Consider the following 22,305-nt stretch of genomic DNA (forward strand, 5'->3'; position numbering starts at 1 on the left):
CAGCCTTGCTGGGCTGGGGGGGCGGGGGGGGGGGGGGGGCAGGCGAAAAATCCCCTTGTTCGGGTTCATCCTGTCGCTTCCAGCCCAGGAGTGGGGGGCGAAACGGGCGGCAGTTTGCTTTGCCAAAACACCCCAAACCCACCCCACCAGCCATCACCGAGTGCAAAAGCTGCTGGCTGGGGTGGGGGGGGGGGGGGTTGTCCCACTCCCCCTCACCTCTCCGACACCTCGCAGGGCAAATTCGGGCACCGTAGCAAACACCCTGGCGTTCCCCCCTCTGGCTTTGCAACTTAGTCCCTTGGTTTTTTTTGGGGGGGGGGCGCGGAGAGGGTCTCAGTATTACACAGCAGCAGCTTTCCTGGCCCCCCAACCCCCCCAGGCTGGGCTGGGAAGGCTCTGGGTGTCGTGTCCCCCCTCCCTGTAAATACTGTGCAACTCCCCCCGACTGTTTATGGAGCGTGGAGCCTCATAGACGTGTTTGTACACTACAAATTCTGCAGCAGAATATTTTTAAAAATATTTGTGGGGTTTTTTTTTTTTTGTTTTGGTTTTGTTTTGGGGGGTTTTTTTTTTTTTTTTTTTTTGTAAGCTATATTTTTGTATATTTAATTGCTATTTTAAAATTCTAATAATGCGTCTTTTTTGCTAATCACACTATTCTTAAGGAAAAACGAGGAAAGAAAAAAAAAAACAACACAAAAACAGTTTGCATGTGATTTGACTTGAACTGTAAATAAAAGCAGGTTTTGGAAGCGGGGGTGTGTTTGCGGGGCGCAGTTTGCACCTGGGAGACCCCCCCCCCCAAGCCATGGGAAAAAGGAGCGTTCCTCATGGCTCAGCCCTCGGTCACCCCGGGGGTGTCCCCGGTGGGGCTGGGACTCGCCAGACCCTGGAATGGGGTGGGGGGGGGGGTGGTGGTGGGGGGGTGTCCCCTGGTCCCTGTGTCCCTGCGGCAGCAGCACCCCCAGGCCCGGAGCGGGGCCGGCTCGGGGAAATGGCCCCTCGCTGCCCTGGGCATCCCCGGCCCGGGGGGGGGGGGGGGGCGGGATTTGGGCACGGCCCGGGCGCGGAGTGGGGGCTGCCCCACTCGGGGAGAGGGTTCTCCTCCAAACCTGGGGCTCCAACGCCAACCGGCCACCGGGTTTGGAGTTCGGCTCCCAGCCTGGGCCCTGCGGGCTCCCTCCTCCCGCTGCCCTCCGCGCTTCACCAGAGGGGAGGAAAAATCCCCTCCCTCCTCCTGGCAGAGCTCTCGGCCCGGCCCCGTTTGTTCAGCTGGGACCATCCCGGGGCCAGGGCTCCCACCTGGGGCTGTCCCCCTGTCCCCCGTCCCCCTGTCCCCTGTCCCCCTGTCCCCCGTCCCCTTGTCCCCTGTACCCCGTCCTCTGTCCCCTTGTCCCCTGTCCCCCTGTCCCCTGTCCCCCGTCCCCCCGTTCCCCTGTCCCCCCGTCCCGTCGTCCTGTCCCCTTGTCCCCCGTCCCCCTGTCCCCCCGTCCCGTCCCCCTGTCCCCCTGTCCCCCTGTCCCCCGTCCCTGTCCCCTGTCCCCTTGTCCCCCGTCCCCCTGTCCCCCCGTCCCGTCCCCCTGTCCCCTTGTCCCCTGTCCCCCTGTCCCGTCCCCCTGTCCCCTTGTCCCCCTGTCCCCCCGTCCCGTCCCCCTGTCCCCTTGTCCCCCGTCCCCCCGTCCCCCTGTCCCCCTGTCCCGTCCCCCCGTCCCCTTGTCCCCCCGTCCCCCTGTCCCGTCCCCCCGTCCCCTTGTCCCCCTGTCCCCCGTCCCCTCGTCCCCCTGTCCCCTTGTCCCCCTGTCCCCCGTCCCCCTGTCCCCCCGTCCCCCTGTCCCTGTCCCCCTGTCCCCCCGTCCCCCTGTCCCTCCGTCCCCTTGTCCCCTGTACCCCGTCCCCTGTCCCGTCCCCCTGTCCCCCCGTCCCCCTGTCCCCTGTACCCCGTCCCCCTGTCCCCCCGTCCCCCTGTCCCCCCGTCCCCTTGTCCCCTGTACCCCGTCCCCTGTCCCGTCCCCCTGTCCCCCTGTCCCCCCGTCCCCTTGTCCCCCTGTCCCCCGTCCCCCCGTCCCCCTGTCCCGTTCCCTTGTCCCCCTGTCCCGTCCCCTTGTCCCCCCGTCCCCCCGTCCCCGCCCAGCGCGGAGGCTGCTGCCCTCTAGTGCTGGCTGCACCCCCGGAGCGGGGCGCTGGGCGCAGGTCCCACCTGGAGATGTTCTTCTCCTCCACCTTCTGCAGAAGGGAAGGCGAGGAGCCGCCCTCCCGCTGCCCCCCGGAGCTCGCTGGGTGGGCATTCCCACTCGTGGGACGAGGCAGCAGAGGGGCTGCTGCTGCGGCAGCAACTGAGCAGCGAGAAGGGACCCTCGTCCCAAGCAACAGGTAAATACCGATTTATTTTCTTCCCCCCTCCCTTAACGCGCTTTGCGATGCAATTTCCAGAGACCAAAACACAGCTGGGAAATGAAAGGTAATTAAGGATTGCTGACAATTATTTTTTAATGAGCTTCTAACATCAACGGCAAGGTGAAGGAGGCATTCACAGCCCTTTCACCGGGATGTCCTGGCTATGATTCAGATCCCCTTCTGTTCCTCCCTTTGCTCTGCAGTGAGGAAGAACAAGACAAAAAGCAAAGTATATATTTGAGTATATAAAAATAACTGTAATATTTTATTACAACAAGAAAAAAAAAAAACAATTTACAAAAACCACACACAATACATCAGGGACATCAGCCCACACAGGATCTACTGGAAATCCACAGAAAAAGGAATTCCAGGGGAAAGGGGCCGGCAGGCTGCAGGACGGCTGCGGAGCTTTCCAAACCCTTTCACGGCGGCTTCTTCCCTCTCTCGGGCTTCAGCTCCCCCAGGCCACCGCCCCTGGAAAACACGGAGCCCCTCTTCCGTGTGGCACAAGGATTCCGAGGCGGCTTTGACACCTTCCCTGCACCCTCGTGGGCGTGTAAAACCCCCGGCACTGATTAAACCTGAGCCCCTGCCCCCTCCAGCACTGAGGGATCGCACCAAGCAGCTCCGCACGTCCCGGGCACAAGGACATTTCAAAACACCAGAACTTGGTGTTTCCGTGTCTTTTCCACGAGTCAAACCGGGGCCTGAGGTGTGGCCGTAAGGGGGAGGCCCTAGAGTGGAAGCCAGGTAGATGCTGTGCGTTGTATTTTACACTTCATACAGAAAGCACCAAGTGTAGAAAACCTACAAACAATTCAGAACTGGAGTTGGTTTTACTACACCTACCCGGGGTATCTTGTGTGGCGTTTCACGAGAAACGGAGAAGAGAAGCTGTGGCTGCCCCTGGCTCCCTGGCAGTGGTCAAGGCCAGGCTGGATGGGGCTTTGGGCAACCTGGGCTAGTGGAGGGTGTCCCTGCCCATGGCAGGGGGGTGGCACTGGGTGGGCTGGGAGGTCCCTTCCCACCCAAACCAGTCTGGGGTTCCATGTTACCCTGCTCACAGCCCTTATTACCTATAAAAGTACCACGTTACATTGAATGCAGAGCGGGACACAACTGAACCCTGCACACTATACCGCAGGAAAAGCACAAAAATTTTCTTCTGCAGACAGCACGCAGTAAAGATTGCCTTTCTTGTGAATGCTCCTCTCTTTTCCCCCCCATTTTATTGTCATTAAATTACTGGATGCAATGGGGAAGCTCCAGGCCCACAGTTAACTGAAGCTTAGAAAAAGCCTTGCTTTACGCCGTGGCTGCTGTCGGTAACGCTTGCCCAGCTGACAGGACAGGCTTTCAGAAAATCCCCCCACAGATCTAACCTAGCACAGAGGACATCTTCTGAAGTCACAGTTTCTTCCCCTTCCAGGCCCAAAGGAGGGGCAGGTACCATCGGCGTTTGCTGTGCTGCTCCTGTGATCCAACGGGCACGGCCTGTCTCCACACACGGAAGGACGGCTCCTACGTCAAGCTGAGCTGCTCGGCTGGAAAGCCAGAGCACTGTACTGCAGAGAACGCTCTGAGGTCATATCTCTGGTTAGCTTACATCATCAAGGGAAGGTGCAGGAGGCTTTTCAGCAAAGCAGCTCGCTCTGTTGCCCTCCCTGACCAGCAGTCGGGTGCTGGCACCAACACCCTTCTCCCTAAAGCTCTTCATCTGCTCACACAAGGTCCGAGCCCGGGAGGAATTTCTGCGAAGCGCAGGGCCAAGCAGAGGAAGGACGGTCCGATACCAAAGCGAAGGCGTGGTGCTGCTCGTTTTTGTGCCACTGCCCACCCTTAGCAGCTCTTGTTTTCTGAGATCATTTACTCGGCGTGCACTAAGCCATCGCTACACCCGCACCCCGAGAGCACAGTGTCTTTAGGGGTGCCACACCACAGCAACGCAGTTTGTGAGCTGCAGGCGTGCGCAGAGAAAAGAGAGAAGAGTACAGCATGCGTACAGGAAGGAGAGGTTTCCCCTGGAAACAACTAGTTTAGCGATTAATAAACATAAACCGCAACGTTACAGAGAAGATCTCAAGTGTATGAAAGAAAAAGGAGTCTCTTTGGTATAGTTATACGCAGCCACGTTTTACAACACAGGAAAAAACCCCACCCAAACAAGAAACCCCAACGCTATTTCACCTTCAAATTTGCTTTTAGCAGACCTCGCGGTCAGAGTCGGACAGACACCCCCAGCGCCACGGGTGCCGTCGCAGGCTGCAGTCGGCATCGGCCCGGGCAGCTCTGGGTGCCCAAGGCACGGGGTTTGTGCTGCACCCGTGAATCACCTGGCCGCATAAATAAGAAAGCGGTTTGCGTGCCGGGGCCGATGTGCTTTCTCCTTCGCAGACAACTGACAGCCTAACGCGAACGTGACGCCTTTCACTCAGGGAACGTAAACCGCTGCAGCTGAACTCCACAAACTCGAGCTGGGCAGACGTCAGACATTCAGCACTCAAAGGAATCTGACGGAAGGACTAGAGCGCAGGCGCTCTATTACATCACCGCCATGAACCACACGTAAAGACGACATAAAAAGGGCTATTTGATGTCAGCGACTAAATGCCCGACAGACGTTGGGGACACAACCAGCACCTTCGGTCAGCGCGTTTGCATCTATACTCCTTCTGAACAAACCTGCGTGGTGACGGAAGATGGGTTTCAACTGTTTACAGAGAGAAACACAACAGTCCTTTCCTCTTCCCATTAGGTCATGTACAATTAGCTTAACGGTCAACGAGTGGATGCTTTGAAGCGAAACGTTGGCTTTGTGACTTCATCGGTGCAGCGGAGAGGATCTGCGTGGAGTCAGGCCGAGTCCAGGAGTTCCAGAAGAGCACCGACTGCACCGAAATAACCCTGAAGAGCAGACAGGAATATCTATCAAAAATTCAGGTAAAGGCACACGACTGAGACAAGAACAAGAATATCACACGTCGGATGTAATTTTAGCAACTTAGAAAAGATGGTGGGAAGAAATAACTAAAAAAGGTACACTACAAAATAGATTCTAATTGTAATCGCTGCATTGGAAAGCAGAACTGCCCAGAATCATCTATGCTGTCAATAGTCTTAAAAGTAAGTTCACAAGCAGGATGAAATTGGTAGTAAACTACTACCAAGCTACTGGATTAATATGCGTAATATTTGTGACCCTACGCTGGACGCTGCAGTGACTGCAGCTGTAGTAAAGCATTGGGAACCGGCTGCACCGTGCGTATCACCAACAGCTACAGACCCCACACGCCTGTTTCGCGAAGGATTTGGGTTTTGACGCGAGACAAAATTAGTTTAAAAAGTCATTTCACCTCATGTTCCAAGAAAAGTGCTTTTAACTGTCCCTTCGACCAGTAGTCCAACGCGTATGCCAGAAGCCTCATCGAGATGGTATTGATCCGAAGGAAGTTGCCAACGAACACTACTCGATTAATGTTCTGCAAGTATTAAGGAAAAAAAAAAAAGTAACATTAAGGCTAAATTTCTGCTTGCAACAATGAAAACCCCAGCAAGAAAAAAGCGACGCTTTATAGTGCCTTTTAAAAATGCCGTATGCAGCTTTTCAACTATATTTTCTGGTGAGATTTGATGAAAAAAAACCCAACCAGCTGAAAGCGGAGGGAAATCACCAGTCGACACCAAAGCAACGAGACCCAGAGAAACTGCATCGCCCCCAACAGCTGCTCCTGGGAGCAAAGGAGTGTAACTGCCTCGGTGAGCAGGGATGGGAGCTGCAGAGAGAAGAGCTTGAATGTGTTCGCAGCTTTCTGAATTTAGAATTTTAAAACTGGACCCAAAAGAGCCGATCTACAAACAAGAAATGACACCGAGTCGCCTTGGGGTCTGGCAGCAGCAAGAGACGGGTCGAAAGAGCACAGCGAGATCAGAAAGTGCACTGAGAAGGCGGGAACTGTGCAGGGAACGGCCAGAGACAATGCCGAAAGACCAAAAAAAAAAAAATAGAATAAAAGAACTAAGTGACTGCTGAAAGTGTCAAGCAGGGTCTGCAGAACATTGTAAACATCCACAATTCTGCCAGAAAGCAGTACCAGCCAGGTCAGGTTAGGACAGGCTCCTCCACACTACCCAGAGGTGTAGCTACAGCCTTTCCAGCATAGCAATTTGGACAGAATGATCGATTTTTTGCTACGAGATCTTTATGCTGGCTAGAACACTGATCCTCAAGTGCCATCTCCTCTGTCTCCCCCCCCAGCTCCAGCCTCTGACTCAGCATTAAAAAAGCTGAATGGCTCCCTGCTAGATCATCTGGAAAAAAAGAAAAAAAAAAACCAAAACCAAAAAGATTTACAAACCGAGAACCAACACAATTCTGAAAGAAGGGAAAAGACCACCCAAGTAGTGATATTTTGGATTTAAATCAGCCTTCCAGCCAAACTTTTCAATCCCAAAGTAGTTCTCCTCAGCCAAGTGATGAACTCTGAAACTTTCTTGTCCTCCAACAAGAAAATAATTTCCAGTTCCTCCTCTTACCGAGGAATCGGGATGAAGTCCTACCTGCTCCTTCCCTCACATCCTACGGATTTTCCTTCCGTCCTCACACTCGCTAACACTTTCCCCTAACGATCCAACACGCCCTTTGCATTCAGCCGTGTACTCTAGAGCGAGGACTCAGCAGATGCGATGCGGGCAAGGCTGTTTCTAATTCGTCTTGCCTAGTTTCAGCGGTAGACGAAGGTGAACAGGAATTATCTGCCAAGAGCAACAGGAGTCAGGAGGATGTTTCATCCCCGTTAGCTCATCCCACAGGATCAGGCTCAGAACGGAGCGGAGAGCACGTCTCTGTTCTCTCATAGCCCTGTACAATGCTGCTTGACATGAATGCAACAAGGCAGCACTGTAAAGAAGCTGAAAGCACAAAGATACAGGAACGGCCGTGGAAGCGGTGGGGCCTGGCCAAGAAAACGAGAGCAGCTCGTGAAAACAACACAGGAAAGGCATCCAGCTCTGCGCCCCCCTTCCCTTCTCTCCCAGGGTTCCCGAGAGCTGTGGTTTATTGCACACGGACCCTTCCTCGAACCAGGGAGAAGCTGTTTTACTCCAGACCAAGCAGAGGGCCTACCGAGGCCAACAGCCCACCCCTAATTCATTGAGAGCTCTTCAGTTCACAGCACAACCATCCGGCTCAAACTACACAGACGAGCAAGGATAAAATTTACCGAAGAATCCCGAACGAGCAGATTACGAGTTACTGAACGTCCAAAAAGAAGAGTATGAACACGCATCGACACGAGCCTATGCAGGGAGAGAGACGCTGCGTGACAGCAGCACACAGGTGACGCTTCGGACAGGAAGCAACGAAACCGATTTCCCCTTAATACCTCATTAAGCGCGCACATCCGTGCTATGGAGCCAATGTTGTTAGTGATGGTTGTTAAAGTCGCCTTCGCGAGGTCCTCTTTGCTGACAGATTCCCGCTTCTCCTTGCTCATCATGTTTCCAAAGCTGTAAAGACAGGTTTCGGGTTAAAGGTCCGTTTGCATTCCAGGAGAAAATGGGAACTTCTAATTTAACCAAAGTGATTCATCCTGAAGTATTTATTTCTGACTTTAAAAAGCACTGCTATCAGTAATTTAGATCTGCTAAAATATAACAGCAGAAGGAACAGTTGCTCTTCTAAGACACATAAATCCAATTTTTCATCCTTGCAGCATCTCCAGTGAAAATAAAAAATCAGTCATTACCTGGATGCTACAGCCCAGCCTGGCAATCCAAATCGCTCGTAGTCTCCTCCGTAAATGTCCCGCACTAGTTTGTCCACTTTGGTACTGTCTCCGTGGGACGCCATCTCCAGGGCCTCTTCAAAGGTGGAGCAACCGGTAAGAAGGCAGCAGAGCCCAAAAAAGGTTCCCCCGCCAAGGCTGCAACGTAAAGCAAAATCAAGTCACCTCCCTCGCTTCTGAAGAGACAGAGACAGACAGTGGCTCGTTCCGCTGCACGCTCGGATTACTCAGCTACGCATCTGAGTTAGCTCCGGTTGCCCCATTCCTTCAGCGGTTTCTCTTTTCAGCGAGAGCAATCTTGGAAGAACAGTTTATCTGTTATTTTCAAGTAACTTACAGCCCAAGGATTCCCAGTCCCTCGCAGCCTTCCGCAGAGGGCACGTTTCTAAACAAGAAATTAATGTTCTTATTTTTATAATCTCTGCCTTCTTCCCAGCACTTAGAGAAGTCAATCGTAAAATAAATATTAGAGGGGTAAATGGAGTATTAGGGCGCAGCTATTCAAAACTTAGGGGAAAAAACTAGGTCCTGTTCACTTTACTGTGCACTCATGCCAATAATCTGTACTGTGGGTGTTGGGTTTGGGTTTTTTTTTTTATTATTATTATTATTATTGCTAACTTTCAGGAAATTCAGGAAAGCTTAAGGCCACAGAGCAGTTTGGCTTTGCTGGGCAACCAGAACCACATCTTCAAGAGGGGTAGCTGCAGCGGTCCAGCAGCTGTCTGGGGAATTTCTGCTGCACCAGCATCCCTTCCGCCAAAATAAGGTAACTTTCACAAGTCAAGATGCAAATCTCTACCGCAAAGCCAACAGTTGGGAATGAAATCATTATATCTGCATTAATCTCAAAGTCTGGGATCTTTCTGATGGCAAATAAAACACTTGATTCCTGCAGCAGGGAAACTTAAAAAAAAAAAAAAAAAAAAACCAAACCCAAAACCAAACCAGCTTCTAAAGAGACCAAACCATGAAATTCAGATTCCCTCTTCCAGGAGGGATCTTTGTTGGCAGAGATAAGGGACTGCAGTAAAAGCAGGAGCTCGGTCATTCAACTTGCCACCTTTATTGCGGGTTGTCCCTGACAATGTCATGGACACTGCAGAAATGCATTCCAGGCTCTAAAATAATTCAAATTACCCCCTCCCAGCACTCACCTGGTGCCTGTTACCCGTTTATAGTTCTCTTTTGAATACACAGCCAAAATGCTGACCCCTGAGCCAATGTTCACCAAAAGGAGAGGATATGGATTCTCCAAGTTGAATGGGAGCTTCTGACATCTCTCAGCATCCGTCGGGTTTTCAAAATAGTAACATTCTGAATGTCCATTGAATCCAACTGAATCGATGTACAAAACTCCTTTAATAAGGCAATCGAGTTCATCTAGCTTACAAAGCTGGAGGTCACCCATCTGGCAGGGGGGGGAAAGAAAGAAAAAAAAAAAAAAGAAGAATATTCAAGAAGTAGCTCAGGATCTCAAGTGTTTATGCTCAAGGCTAGAAAATCGCATTCACTGCCAGCTAAATTCAGCTATCTCCATTACCGCCTGCGGTGGCTGAGAGAAGCACAGATCGCAGGAGGGCTCCGTCTTTCTCCACGCACGTGGACTGCCAGCCACCCCGGCCCTAAAGCGTGCAGGTGTGGAACAGGGGGGAACCAACAACTGGATCCACAGATGGATAGCAAGAGCATCTCATCAACTTCCAAGGGCCTGATTTAGGCCCTGAGTCTGAGGCATCAGCACGAAAAACAAAGAAAAATGAGAAGGGACTGCACCGCTGGGCCAAAAAACCCCAACCAAAAAACCACGCAGACAAGAGAGGAAGTTATGAAATTGTTTTCCCCTCATGTCATTGCCTCGACTGCACAAAACCCCTCTTTACTTGGTGCCTTTTTTCAAGCCCTGGTTAAATGAGATATTTATCACACATGTTTTTCACCTATGAACAAGAATCAAACTTGTAACGAAGCCACATGATGATGTCAAGCTCCAGTTACTAACCTCCTTTCAGTTAACTCACCACTAAATTTGAACCTCAATCAGGTCACTCCATTAGAAACAGAACCACACGAGCAAAGGGACAATAAAACAAATATTAAGCACGTGAAAGACAGCAATGAGAAAAAAAACCCCTACAAGACTGAGATCAGCATAATCAGAAATTAATAATAACAGAGAAAGTCTCGTAAGGAGCACACGCCATGGAAGTCAGCGAGTAATTTTAGCGTTACAGGAACGTTATACGCGCTTTCAGGAAAGAAAGTATCCTAATTTGGAGATGCAAACTTGACTCCACATGCTCTTTCCTGAATCAAGTTTAATTACAGTTAGGTACACTCTTCCAAAGCTAAGATTTAAAGAAGTTTTAGAGTCTGCAGAGAAAATTTTCTAGTTTTAAGCTTTAAAAAAAAATTGTCACTACCAGATCCTAATCGTATAGAAGCCAAAAATGCATACTGTGCGAAAGTCCTGCTCAAATTTGTACGCTCCACCTCCCGTGGCACATAAGGTAGTATGGAGGCTCGAGAAGTGTTTTTCGCTTCCCATTTGAATAAAAGCAGGCATGTCATGAGTAGGAAAGCGTATAAAGTGCAGATTGCCTTTACGTCCACACAGGGTAAGGTCCTTTAGTTCAAGGTGCACATCCCGAATGCCTGTAGATCCATAGGCTACATTTGATGTCAGGTATTTGCGGATGCTTTTGAGATTTTCCACTTCCTCCTCTTCCTCTTCAGCGGTGATGTCCTTTGGTTCAAAATAAACAAGTTTGACCAAGGTCCCTCCGATATCCAAGCCAAACCAAGGGAAGACTAAAGAGAGGAGAGAAAAAAAAAAAAAAAAAGAAGATAAAGAAACATACAAATACTTATAAAATGAAGTAATTCACGCGATGCTCTAGGGACTCCAAAATGCAGGCCTGGTTTATTTGTTCATTTCTAACACGGAAAAAAACATTAGCAGTCCGGTCTGCCTTTGACAAGTGTGGCTGAGACTCCTCTGGACACAGAATTAACTCCTGTTTCGAGATCCCTCGTGTTCAGGAGCGCCCAACGTTTGATACGCAATACTCGGAATACTTACATCACCACCACGCAGCACCGCGGATACTCACAGCGCAGCTCTGACGGCATCTGTACACCCGCCAGACGCTGCTGCAATTTTCATCCCCAGCTATTTTTTTTTATAAAGTTCTGAGCCAGAGCCAAGGATAATACCAGTGCTTTGACATCAAAGGGATGTACAAACGTTAACTAATTACAACACAAAACTGAGGTAGACAAGTAATCTAAGATGCCCCAGGGAGACAAAACCAAATGTCTAATTGGATTATTTTATTAGTCAAATTCCCCCATGGTACAAAATATGCATTAGTGTCAGCCCAGCAACATTTACAGCTGTATTAGATAATGAGCTTCTTGGAAAAGATCAAGAGAAAACCCTGATCAGATGGAATGTGCGATTAGAGCTGAGAACTGGAACAGATTAATATTATTATTAATGAGCTAAAGGATAGGCTAGAGCTAACGAGATACACAGGCTCCAGAGCAAAGAGAAAAATGTAGCCACATGTTACAGCTGATGGCAACAGGATTAAACCCTTATGGTTTTTTCCAAAAGGAAAAAAGGAATGTTTAGAAAATAAACCGGAATGCAGCATAGGTGTTACTAACGTTCCTCTGGAAAGAAGGAGCTCAGGTTTTAGAAAAAATTCTTACATGTCAGAGACAGGCGTGATAACGTGCTACTGTTATTTCTGCAAAATACGTTTGCTTATCTGCAGACAGACAGATAAGCGCGCGACACGAAGCAGTCCCTACTGCCGTCTGAAAGCAGATATCCCTCCGGTTAAACTCGAGGAAGCGGCAGCCGTCCCCAGAACGCAGAGCTGCCCAAGCGAGAGCACGTTCCTCGTCCCCCCATCCCAGCAGTGCAGGAGACTCGAGCTGCAGGAGCACTGAGCAGTCGGAGAGCAATACCCAAATACCCAGAGGCAGCACTTAGGAAAGCTGAACAGCAAAGAAAACAACTCCAGGGCAGGAGGGAAACTCACTCCCAAAGAAAAGGATCTTTGAAAAGCCACAAGACAGGCAAGCACATGTTTGAAGATGATGCTCGCTCTCCTCGGCGGGTTAACCTAGTTGCTGTACAGAGCGGAGGTAAAACAGGCCCTTTTAGAGCATCACAGTCCCCCAGGAGCTGCTACAGCAATCAGCTACCCACGTTATTTATAAATTGCTGAGTTATTTTTATATATTTACATCGAGGCCACCCCCAACTATCACCAAAAGAAATCTTGAAAGAAAGCCCAAGCTCTATTTTAGAAGGCACATCCAATCTCAATCATCCTCTATTTCTAATGCATTTACTTCAAACAAAAACAGACATAAAAATAACTGTTCATGAACAAGAGAGAGAGAGAAGTTTGAATCACAGTCCAATGGAGAGAGAAAGCAGGAGCAATTCAAGGACTTTTTTTATGACAATTTCTCATTTGGTACTCCAGAAAGCAGAATTGCAAACACTATTAGCATTTCAGGATGGAAAGTCTACCAAGTGCTTTACTTGGAGAAAAGTTTAGCATGTATGTCTGTCTTCAAGACTCCCTCCTGGAAACCTTACTACAGCTAAATTAAACAGTTAAGTTACTTCTCAAGGGAGGAAGGCTGGCTGCCTGGGCCTCATCATGTAACGTCAGGAGAACCATATTCCCGGGAACGCCAGACCAGGAGGAGCCCAAGACCCCAGAGTTAAGTGCAGGGAAAGGCAGGAAGGCCAAACTCCAGGATTTCTGTACCCCCAAAAGAAAGGGCCTTGTTGTGGAGGAGTGTGGCAACAGCAGCTCAGCTGGCAAACGGAAGCGACAGAGACCACGATCACTCCAACAGGGAGATGGATACCCTACTGCTGCGTGGAGGGCATTAGGGCAGCAAACTCACCCGCTCGTCCCGACACCTCAAACCTAAAAACCTGTGCAGAGGCCTCCTCATGCCATATTAAAGCTACCTCCAACGTGGCATATACATCCCAAGTCAGCAGTCCCCGTATCAACAGCAGAATAGGACACCCCTCCGCAAAGTGTTTTGTCTTTCTTTGAAAGTCCTAGATCTATCAACTACCGCAGAAAGACGCTTTGAACAAGGCTCGTGCCCTGCTATTGAGAGAAGAAACAATAAAAATGCCATCAGAGTCACAGAGGTAAAAACAGGGCATCGGCAGCCAAACCAGAGCTGCTGCTGCGGCTCCAGTCCCTCCAGTGACTGGAACTGGTCAACACCACTCTATTTAAATACCCAGTTCACGTACAGAATCACTAAAACCCGTCTCCCCACACGCACTGTGCTTTTCAATACTGCTTAAACTCTGTTGGAAAAGTAGTAAGCTCTACGCAAGGTGAGCAGGAAGAGGTTTCCCCACGTTACTCAGCCAAGTCTTCTCCTGTCTGTCGTGGTTGCTGACATCCTGGACTCCCTCCTCACAAATTTCCCACTCTTAAAAGCACTTGGCTGCCTTGTCACCTCTGCTCTGATGAAGGGATCGGTTCCAGAAAGCTCCAGTCCTGGTGCTGGGAAACTTCCTTTTGATTTCTGGAATATATTTGTTCCTGTCAGGACATGCAATCTTTCTTCTGCATTATGAAGCCTGCACGTTTAGTTTTGGGTTTTTTTTAAAGCATCCCCACCTTCGTATTTAGAGGCAGCAGTCCTCTCCCCAACCTCACTTTGCCAGGCTATGCAAGGGGAGAAACAGGGAGAGAGCACAGGGTGGGGTCTCGGAGATGTCCTCACTGGGGTGCAGCAGAAAAACATCCAAAACTTAAGGCACGGTGCCCTGCTGAAGCCACATCACTGAAACTGCCATACGGGCTCCTTCGTCACAAGCTAACGGGCTTCAGCTGGTAGCACCTGTGTTTGTTCAGTAGAATAACACTAGTTCATTTTAAGGCTGGCTGTGCAGTTCACATACCAAACTCCTGTGTTCGGGGCAACAAACCCGCCAGATTTTAGGGCATGAGAATCATCAATTCGATCCACCAGTTTAAGAAGCTTTCCTAGTCACAAAAAAAAAAAGACAGCGGCTCCTTAGAAACTTCATCCAAGCTCATTCTCAGTACCCTCAAAACCTTCAAATTTTTAATATCTATAAATTGACTTTTTATTCAGGTGTTGTTACAGCTGCCACAGAACTAGCAGAACATCAAGCGTGGGGTTAAACCATGCCAGTTATCCACTCTCCGGCACACCAGAAGACACGGCTAACGGGGAAACAGGAACGCTGCCTGCAGAGCTGGGTGTAAACCGCAGTCAGGTTGGGCTCAGGACTTACTAGTCTTCACTCAGCACTGGTCCTACTAAATCCCAGCTGGCCGCAAAAAGGGCATCCAACGCCCTGTGCAGGGACAGAGGCTCAGACCAGAGCCGGCTTCACACATTTGCACAGCACCAGCTGCAGAAAGCCTCTGCCTGCAGCAGCTGGTGTTCTCCATCTGCCAACAGCTTGGCTATACCTTCAGGAAGTCACCAGGGATAAATTCTAAAAAGATAGCCTATTAAGGTAATTAACTGAAACCAAATGATTCTTAATTATGGATCTCTCGTTATATACATCCCAGCCACAGGTTAAGAATCCAACGAAGAAGCGTGCTAGCTCAAAATTAACTACTACTTTACCATACCGTAAAGGATTTTCTATGCAGTAAAACCTGCACAGAGCACTCAAATTATCTGGAGCATGGACAAAACTTCCCCTATAAACCCATTTTGGCAGGAAAGAGGTGCGGCACACAAACGAGAGGAGGAAATTATTTCAACGACATGTAGAACCAGGGTTTTTTTTTTCCTTACATTGACAGGAAGTCAGCCAACGTGAACATGCAGGGCAGCAACAGCTCTTCCGTATCCGGGAACTAGAAAAATCCATGCCTTCAAAGGGAGGAAGGAGGAAGCTCTCTTGGATGAACGCCATCACCATCTGCTACTGAAATTTCTCTTAAAACGCTTATTTTTCCCCAACATCTACAATGCAGTTGAAAACTATCCGAAGATCTCTCCCTTGTAAGCCTCCACAGCATTTTTTCCAAGAGAGCTGCTGCAGAAGACGGCAGATCTAGAGCAGCCTGAGAACTGGTGGCATCCAGGAGCCCTTGGGCAGCCCGAAGGCTGATCTGTCTCAGTCAGAGTTCTGCTGAAATAATCATCACAAGAAGGTGCCAGCTTTAACGGCCAAGGCAGAAAACACAAACGCTGCCCCCTCTTCACCACCTTCCTGCTGCTACTTGGAGCCCTCGGTGCTGGGAAAGAGCCTGGCACGTCTCTCTTTTCCCAACGATGGGGAGGATGAGAAACTTGGAGGCAGAGCACGGGAAGAGCATTGCAGTGCAAACTTCTGGATTCTCCTCCTGCCCAGCACCTTCTGGGAAGCGTTTAGGCTCTCACTGGGTGTTTGGACATGTACAGGAAAGGCAGGAAATCCTCTTCTCAAAGCCAGAATTGCTCTCGGTTCAAAACCTCCTACAGCCTTTTCCTTAAAGAAACTCTCTATATTACTTTGTTAGCACGACGACAGGCGCTAGCCCCACTCTCAAACACCACGTAAGAGAAAAAATAGATCCAACGGTATTCAGTGTGAAACATAGCGGGGGTACAAAGGAGGTGACTTAAGGAACTGGCACGACTGTGGCACCGCTCAGCAGATCAGGCACGTAACGACGAGCCTTATTGTCATTTGCTTCCCTAACGCAACAAACTGCAGCAGCAGTTATAAAGCATCTTTAATGCCAATTTTTTGCTCCAAAAGAAAAAAAATTCTTCATCTTTTGGCCTGACAAAGTATTGTTTTCCCTCAGGGCAGAGGCTTTTAAAAAGCAGCCCTATACATACATTTTCATACACACAACATACATACAGCTCTTTGTCTTAAAAAATAAACTTCCTTCTAACTGGCAGATCTACAGATATGCAACAACCAACAAAAGACCAGTCAGCAAACAAAGTTCAGAGCTTACAGCAAGCACTACATAACCTCGCACACAGAAAAGCTTAAGGATGATACTATGTGTTCCCACAGCCAGAGCTGCCACCCTCCCTTCAAATCCCTTTGAGAGCTAGACTGTAAGCTCTTTGGGGTAAGAAAAATAGAATGCCTTTATTTGTTATGTAAATTACTTGATAAAACTGGACACTACATAAATAAAAAAAAAAAACCCTCCACAGACTTGTTTTGAAAGCTGCAGAAGCATCAAGATGAAAGAGGCGATATAATTAAAGATCTCCATGGTGGATTTTCTTCATACGATAAGCAGCTCAAGTTGTATTCCAGGCTGATCCTTAAGTTATGAGCCAATTATACCAGAAGCTAAAAAGATTAGCCTGCAGAGCAACGAAGACTGACAATTTAGTTGAGCGTATGACAGCATTTCTACACTTACTCTAAAATATTCAACGTTATATATTAATAGTGTTATACCACGATGGAAATTTTACAACTGGGAAAAAAAAGATATTAATCGGCATTTAATATAAAGTGACACTAAGTCTACATATCCTCCCAACTCTAAAAATAGGCTCTGCTAGGAATTCATATTTCATACACAATTCCAAAACATAAAAAGGTATTTAAAAATCAAAGCTTACATTTGGTACTGCAAAGGAGCTGCCAAAACAGCCTTTTATGTGTACCTCTACTCGGGATAGTGTCTATACTGAGAATTTAAAGCACTGTGCACATTATGTCTTTGCATGATTCTGATAGAAGATAATAAAACTTTAAAAAAAGAAAAGTGTCAGTTGAAAGGACTACAGAACAGATGAGGACATGCTTTTTGTTTGTTCTCCACAACATTTTAGCTATAGGCTTTCTTTTGGAATTCACCTTGCAATACAAAGACACTTTATGCGACTTACTTCCCCTCCCCTTTTGTCAAACAGTAAACCATCAAAAGCATCAAAACAAGCTTTTTTTTTTTTTTTGCCTTTTTTTCCCCCCCCCCAGGCTACAGAAAAGAGAAGCATACTTTGTTACCCAGGGAAGTAACCTAACCTCATCTCTGTGAAGGAAACCAGGTTTTGGGGAAGGAGAAGAGCGGTGCAGCAGCACAGCAGAGCTAGGAGAGAGCGAGGGAAAGGGAAAAGGGGGGAGGCTGATGAACTGAATCGCTGACCTATTTCTTTCATCATAAGGAAGATCCATTACAAAAAATACTCCCCTGCTTGCTAAGATTTGGTCATCATCGGGTTTATGCCTGGCATTAACCCTACCCACAGCAAGCCATTTGGTATCCCACAGTTAAGTTAAATGTAAATGTGACCATCCTCTTTATTCATCTGGGGTATTTCCAGTCCAGTTTGTCAGTGCAGACTTCACTAATAGTACCAATAATTTGTTACCAGAAAGGAATTCTGCTCTATTGTCTCTGGAGCTGATAAAGCTTTTTCTAGATTATCATTTCTGCCAGTAAAAATAATCCTGTTGAGCTCCCCTTCGCACCCCACCGACATAACACTCCAAGCAGCAAGGAGCTTCAACAAATCTCTGCCTCACACCATTTTCAGGGACACTCCTCACTCCTTTCCAAGAGCAACAGCGTCCTTGACTTCTCCTCCTTTTACATGTGGCATGCTGAAAATCACAGCATCTGTGACCAAGCTCTTTAGCGCCTACGAAGCGCACCGAGGAACATTAATAACCCGAGATACTCAAAGGCACGCAGCTCGGACATCGGTCGTACTGTCGCAGGTCAGGTTATTTCAGATATATCCAATCCAATTTCCCTCAGTCTCAGACCTTCTCTGATCTCTGCAGTGAAACGGTCCTCGCTACACGTTACTGGTACGGACAGACGATGAGGGAGGAAGAAAGATCACGAGTTTGAACCGCAGCCCGCTGAAATCCTTTCATTCCTGGGGAAGCGGGGCTCATCTGCCAGGGCATCTGCCAGCACAGGCAGCAAGACAAGCCTCAAGGTCACCAAGCTCGTTTGCCACATAACCAGCAGCAAACAAGTGGGAACTAAAGTAGGACATTTTTGATCAGACACCCATTAAGCGGTTTGCTTTCATTTAGGCTTGCTTGTAACCTTCCGTAAAGTGGGATCGAGCATTTTAACTTCAAAGTGTAATTTACTTTGACATCAGACGTTGTCCCTGTTAAGGGAGTACTCGCCCAAGCACATTTCTCTTCCGGTTACCACAAAAATCCTTCAGGAAAGACAGGCTATGTTGTAATCCCAAATCCTGTCTTGGAAGCTGCCAGAACCCCTGTTTTCCTAAAAGTATCCCACTCCAGACCCTGCACTGAACTTTACCACAGCAAAGCAGCACTTCAATGCCCAGCTTTAATCTAAATTTTCCACAGAAGACACAGAAACTGCCCTCGAGCAAGGCAGAAAAGTATAATCACCTAATGTACAGCTCCATCTAAGCCCACCCTAATTTTCCTACCAGAGATCTCCTTCACTTCCCTACAGCTGACTGCAACCCATTAACTAGCATGCCTCCAATTAACAACCCACAGCTCCCACTGGTAGGTTTTGTTGTGATTTCCTTCAAACAACAGCCACAGAAGTGGCCTTTCACGTACAAAGTTGGGTTTGCTGCATCTAAACGGCAAGGATGCTCGCACTGCTCATGCCGTTACACCCCGCTACTAACTTTCTCTTTCATTCTATTAACTTTTGGGTAAGCAAAAAACCCGTTATTCAACATTAACTTTACAATCATTTCCTGGTGCAGGATCACTCCTGTCATCCAGCACGATCTGGAAATGAAAGGAAGGGAGAGGCAAAGGGAACGCAGGTTAGTACAGCCACGCTGAGCTTACATTAGCATTGCTGGGCTGCGCTCACCTGAAATCAGTAACGCTAGCAGCATCCAGTTCAGCAAGTATCTCTAGAAGTCTTTTGAAGTATAATTCCTATTTTTCACACTAAGACAGGGCAAAAGAGAAGCTTCCTTTTTTTCCAGCAACCAAAAAAAGAGAAAGAACGCTATTTAAAACTTTACATTAACACGGTAACAATAACACCTCACCACTGCCAGCCAACAGTCTTGCTACGAGATGCAGGACAATTTTGATTCCTGTTTTCAGCTTGGACTCATTTGCTGACGTCCTTTTAACAGCTGCACAGGTAACAGGGAACTATATTGATGCTATTTTATTTTCAGCGTATGGCAACTTCCTCCCAAGAGGAAGGACTCTAGCACAAGTAAAGGAATAATCACTCAGTTCCACTTCAAACATGGCTGAAGTAAGTCACCAGCCACCTGAACAGCAGCTCCTGCTGCTGCCAAAATGAAGGCTGCCATCCATTTTGCACCTACTTACTCCACGGACCATTTCCAATAGGGCATTTAAAAATGTGGTTCAGGGAACTGTTTCTTCTTTACATCGCCTGGTTCGGTCTGTGTCCCATCCCTGCCAAACCTGCAGGGTTCTCCCCTCCCCACGTTTACACCATTCTCTTTGCTCTCCGTTGCTTTTTTTTTTTTTTTTCCACCAGTCACCAGTCCAGCCACACAGCCTTCACCCCCCCCCGGCCCTGGCCGCAGACCCCGGCCCCTCCATCCCCCCTTCCATCCCCCCTTCCCCACCCCGTGTCCTTACCAGTGACCTTCCCTCTCCCCTCTGGTCCAAAGGCCCCACTCGGGCACCTCAACGGGCACCACAGCCCCAACCTCTGTGCCCTGTCCCACCAGGCCAGGCACCATCTCAGCCTCCCAGAGCTCCTGCAGCCCAGCTTGTCCCCAGCACCGCACCCCACTGCTCCCCCCAGCACCCCCCCACTGGGGCCCCCCCAGCCCCGCCCCTCCCGACCCCACCCACTCTAGCCCCGCCCCATATCAGCTCATTACCATAAGCCCCACCCCCGCCTTTAAACCCCTCCCACGGCCCCGCCCCCGCCGCAGACACCCCCCCCCCGCCCGTCCCCCCCCCCCGCCGCACTCACGCGGGCGGTTCTTGCGGACCGAGTCCCGCCGCTGACGGCTGACGGAGCCGCCCCGTTCGCGGGGCTGAGGCCCCGCCGCGCTGTCAATGCTCGCCGCGCCGCTGCTCCTTCGCCGCGAGGGTCCGGCGTCCGTCACTCCGCGCCGCCGCGGCTTCTCCTCCGCGCCGCCGCCATTGCGTAGCGGCTCCATCCGCAGCGCGGCCCGGCCCCATGGGCCGCCCGCCCCGCCGCGCCGAGCCGCGTTCCCCACAGCCGCCACCGCCGCAGCCACCGCCTCCAGCGCGCCTGCGCTAACGGCCCCCCGCGCGGCGCGCGCGCCCCCGGCCCCGAGGGGGCGGGATAGGCCGTGAGGGTGACCCCCCCCCTTCCCCAATCCGCGCCCTCCGCCGCACAGAGCGACAGGCTGCTTCGCCAATAGGAGACAGGGATTGGACGGCGGCGGGGCGCCAGGCCCTCCCCCCGCGGTCGGCCGCTGGTAAGTGACAAGCGCGGCTATCCAATCGAATGCGCGAGCTCGGTACGGGGCGGAGATTAAGGCGCCCGCGGGGGTAGGCCGATATGCGGCAGCGTTGGCCTATGGTTTTTCTTTGGAAAAAGAATGACACGGCAGCTGTCCAATGATGTGAGGCGGATGCCCATTCGGGGCGGGAGAAGGGAGGCTGATTGACACGCCGGGTAACTATGGCAACGCGGGGGGGGCCGAAAGGACGACCGCAGTAGGCCCGGTTAGGCTGATGCCGCGCGGGGAGGGGGGCTGCTTTGCATACGATTTGCATATGCAGATAGCGACGCCTCCCTCATCACCTCACCGTGAGGAGCCTCTGCGGCCCCCTGGCCCCCCACCACGTCGGGTCAGCACCCCACGGCCTCCACCTGGGGCCTAAACCTCCTCGTTCCTAGCTCCAAGCCAGCCCTTCCCCATCCCCGGGAAGCCCAAGACCGTCACTGCTGATGCCGCTGGTGAGGACGCCCTGTCCCAAAGGCGTTGGTGAAAGCTTCGTCTTCAGAGGCTGCCGCTCTGGGCAACGTTAGCGGCACTAACACAAAGTGACAGAGAATCAGATGCTTCTGAGCTCGACGTGTCCCGGAGGACATCCGGCCTTGGGGAGAGCTAAGGCTTCCCTCCTACGGAGGAAGAGACAGGCAGACAGCAGAAAGAAGTCCCGTTCCCCTTCACGAGGCCTCAGAGATCAAACTGGATCCAAACTCCCTCTTCCAGTGAGGGCAGATGAAAACACTTGAGTTCTCCAAAGATCTTGCAAGCTCGGTAACGGACGGACGCAACAAAATGTGAGCCAAGACAGGAGATTTAGGAGGAAAGACAAAGAAACAAGGGTCAAGGATTCGGGATGCACTTACACCCAATCCTCAGCTATAAATCACAACGTCATTTAAGTGCTGATGCATTCTGTTCTTTAAACTCTGACCCTATGGTCATCAATGCTGAGCTAACAACTCCAGCAGAAGCCATCCGGGCAGCAGAAAAATTGAGGCAACCATAAAGACAGGTGGAAGCAACGAACAGGACGACATTCAAGAGGAAAACAGACTCCCAGACTGTATTATGCCATAACAGCTCTCGTTGTAACACGATGGAGGCTCATAGGTGGAACGTTAATTGATGTCTAACGTACCTAAAGCACGGCCAAGCGTGGCACTGCAGCCCAGTGACCCACGGTGCTCCTCACCTCCACGGCGTTAATCTCGGCTCACCGCAATCCTCAAGGCATTAATTCGATACCAAAGGGATAAGTGACTGACGTGCGAAAAAGGTGTAAAAATTTCAGAAACAATTTGCTGAATTCTGGTTGCTGTGGTGAAAACAGGATATAGGGATCGGTCAAATTTAGTTTGTATAATTTTAATATCCTGTCAGGCAAGTGCAGGAAGCATATAAATGGGGTTGGTACCGATACGAGATAAAGCATAACCTCACGGAATAAAAATAACCCTTCTTCATAACAGTGTTGTCTTAATTTTATTAAAAAACAAACTCACTGAGCTTCGCTGCCTGAAGTTCAGAGTTTTGTCAGCCCTGAGCCCTGAACGTGTTTCAAATACCTGGGTTGTAAGTCAAGAGCTCTACCTGGGAAAGCAGAAAGCGAGGAGAGCTTGTTGTTAAAGGAGGAGCTCGTAGTGAAAGGAGGAGCTCTCCCCAAGGGCTCCCTCGCCAGCAAGGGCGA

At 49.9% G+C, this 22,305-nt stretch overlaps 1 protein-coding gene across 6 annotated transcripts; it reads right to left on the reverse strand.

Annotated features, from left to right (window-relative positions):
* Positions 1 to 4,483: 4,483 nt before the first annotated feature.
* On the reverse strand, positions 4,484 to 20,431 carry PANK2 (pantothenate kinase 2). Of its 6 annotated transcripts, none has more exons than XM_075752798.1 (7): positions 20,123 to 20,431; positions 10,639 to 10,991; positions 9,338 to 9,591; positions 8,142 to 8,318; positions 7,779 to 7,902; positions 5,751 to 5,876; positions 4,484 to 5,301 (listed from the first exon to the last, which is right to left on the reverse strand). In XM_075752798.1, the coding sequence occupies exons 1-7, from the start codon at positions 20,310 to 20,312 to the stop codon at positions 5,251 to 5,253; spliced, it is 1,275 nt and encodes a 424-aa protein (XP_075608913.1). In that variant the 5' UTR covers positions 20,313 to 20,431; the 3' UTR covers positions 4,484 to 5,250. The 6 variants fall into 6 exon arrangements, with proteins under 6 accessions (XP_075608913.1, XP_075608917.1, XP_075608915.1 ...); XM_075752802.1 differs by having other exon boundaries at positions 10,782 to 10,991; positions 20,123 to 20,386; XM_075752800.1 differs by lacking the exon at positions 20,123 to 20,431 and adding an exon at positions 19,022 to 19,661.
* Positions 20,432 to 22,305: the final 1,874 nt, after the last annotated feature.

The sequence above is a fragment of the Balearica regulorum genome, chromosome 4, assembly GCF_011004875.1.
Source record: "Balearica regulorum gibbericeps isolate bBalReg1 chromosome 4, bBalReg1.pri, whole genome shotgun sequence".
In the NCBI taxonomy this organism is placed as follows: Eukaryota; Metazoa; Chordata; class Aves; order Gruiformes; family Gruidae; genus Balearica; species Balearica regulorum.

Excerpts from the sequence above, each read along its gene's own strand:
- PANK2 (XM_075752798.1), bottom strand. The coding sequence starts at position 20,312 with ATGGAGCCGCTACGCAATGGCGGCGGCGCGGAGGAGAAGCCGCGGCGG. Across the intron at positions 10,992-20,122 it reads GGTCCGCAAGAACCGCCCGC|TCTTCCCTTGGTTTGGCTTG; the intron begins GTGAGTGCGGCG and ends TCCTCTCTTTAG. Across the intron at positions 5,302-5,750 it reads CACTTTTCTTGGAACATGAG|GGTTATTTCGGTGCAGTCGG; the intron begins GTGAAATGACTT and ends TCTGCTCTTCAG.